The 2,041-nt window shown below is 42.4% G+C and overlaps 1 protein-coding gene across 2 annotated transcripts in view; it reads left to right on the top strand.

Moving 5' to 3' along the window:
* Positions 1–2,041, top strand: part of nkpd1 (NTPase, KAP family P-loop domain containing 1) — a 22,988-nt gene that overhangs the window by 12,150 nt on the left and 8,797 nt on the right. For both annotated transcript variants that reach the window (XM_007553981.2, XM_007553984.2), the window contains exon 5: positions 563–1,987. In XM_007553981.2, the coding sequence (XP_007554043.1) occupies positions 563–1,987 (1,425 nt within the window). The remainder of the gene's footprint in view (positions 1–562; positions 1,988–2,041) is intronic.

Here is a 2,041-nt window from a genome sequence, read left to right as displayed (position 1 = left end):
TATCGTGTCACTCAATATGATGAAGAGGATGAAGTAAAGGAAAAGGTGAGTTTCTGTTGGCTTTTCTATACCTTAAGAACATATTCAGTGGTTATAATTTTAACATTGTGTGTGTGTTTTTTTGGGTAACAAAAAAGGATTGAAAAATGTTCTGCAAAACACTTTAAGTAACTCGTTAGCCAGCCTTCTAGTGTCTTTTCGGTCCTTTGCTTACTCAGTGTGCAATATATTAACATACTGTCCATTTTTGGGGGGGAAGAGGGGGAGTTTGATGAATTTTTATTTGACTCAACTGAGTCTTCTAATTTAAAATCATCAAATCTAACCTGCTATATAGATAGGACTGGTCACAGTGAGAATCCAAATAGGATTCCAACCTCCATGAGGGAAAGCTGAAGCTAATTAAGAATCACTTTAAGGGGATGTGATCAAACTTAACATGAGATCTGCATGATGGGGATTGAATTTGCAGAAACAATGCATTTATATTAGTAACATGCACAGTACAAAGCAATGATTGGTAACCGTTTATTCTCCTTGGGTTACTTTTTTTTCACTTCAGGAGGTGAAGGACACCCTCGATAACTGGACATACAAGATGGTTTTAGGCTGCCCTCTGTGGTCTGTCCTGGTGTGTATCATTGTTATCCCAGTAGTTCTCCTAGTTGTCTTTTTTGTTTGGGGTTTTCCTGAAGTACAGTCCCCACAGAAGAACGAGACTGAAGTTACTAAGGTGGACCTACTTGAGGGCGCCATCTTTATATCCTTAGGAATCCCAGCAGCGACAGGATTGAGGTTTGCCATTCAGATGGCTAATAGCCTCGTTTTCAGCCAAGCTCATAACATTAAGAAAGGAATGGACAACGAACGGCTCAGCAAACAACTGGGATTCATGAATGAAGTCAGGAAAGAAATATGGTTTCTGACTCAATTCATCAAGTTCATGGAGGTATTTGAAAAGAGGAGGATACGTATTGTGTTGAAAATTACTAATCTGGACCGTTGCTCCCCCAAGAAAATTGTTGCAGTCCTGGGGGCCATCAATATTTTACTCTCAGATGAGGAAAGTCCAGTTCTTTCCATTCTGGCTGTAAATCCAACTGTTCTGTTAGAAAAAGTGAAATTTGCAGAAAGCTCCATCTGTAAAGAGGACAGAGCTCACGGACTGCTGAACCGCATAGTCACTCTGGCCTTCACAGTCCCAACAATGTCTCAAAATTTAAAGCACAAGTTGTTTCACAGTCTTAACAACACTCCAGGATTCTCTGAAGATTCCCCCTTGAGGTGGAACAGACACAGGAGAAAGACATCTGTGATAGAGCCGATAGTGTTGGCAATTGGGGAATCAACGGAGTCCATTGTAGATACTATAGAAATGAAAGAGGATGAATTGGAGAAAATGGTTCTGACAATCCTTAGCAAGGGTGAAAAAAAGCTGAACAAATACATGTTAGATGATGCCATCTCAATGAAGAGGACGATCAGCTCTGTCTGGGTAACGGTCATAATCATGAAGTTACTGAAGAAAGAGTTTCCTGACCCAGAGGACACTGCAGCATGGGTGGTTCTAGCCAACCAGTGGCCCTGTCGATTCGGCTGGATCCTGCAGTGTGTGGAGGATGAAAAGCAGAGAGCAGCGATTGATCAACAGAAAGCGAGCCATGATGATTCAAAGACCCTTTGGCAGGTCTTCAGCCAGTCCAGGGAGGAGCTATATGTGATGCGGACAAACATCGAGGACCTCCTCGAGCAGGACGGAGATCCTGAAGTGTTCGAAGCGTTACTCAAGGATGACGAGTTTGAGTTCACCATAAAGAACCTGGAGATCTTCCAAGTAGGGATGGTGAATCTGGATCAGTCAATCAGGAGGGAACTGGCTTTTATCAGAGGGACATGCAGGCTGGAAGATTCTGGTTGGATGAGGAACATAGCTCCTCTTCCAGTCACAAGTCTTATCAAAATGACCACAGACGACATATGTGAAGAGGTGAGGAGTTTGGACAGTTAGTTTGTCTGACTTGTGCACTTATAGCATATCTTG

Source organism: Poecilia formosa, unplaced genomic scaffold (genome assembly GCF_000485575.1).
Source record: "Poecilia formosa unplaced genomic scaffold, Poecilia_formosa-5.1.2 Scaffold60, whole genome shotgun sequence".
In the NCBI taxonomy this organism is placed as follows: domain Eukaryota; kingdom Metazoa; phylum Chordata; class Actinopteri; order Cyprinodontiformes; family Poeciliidae; genus Poecilia; species Poecilia formosa.
The sequence above is the reverse complement of the archived record's forward strand: the minus strand, read 5'-3'. Positions and strand labels throughout refer to the sequence as shown.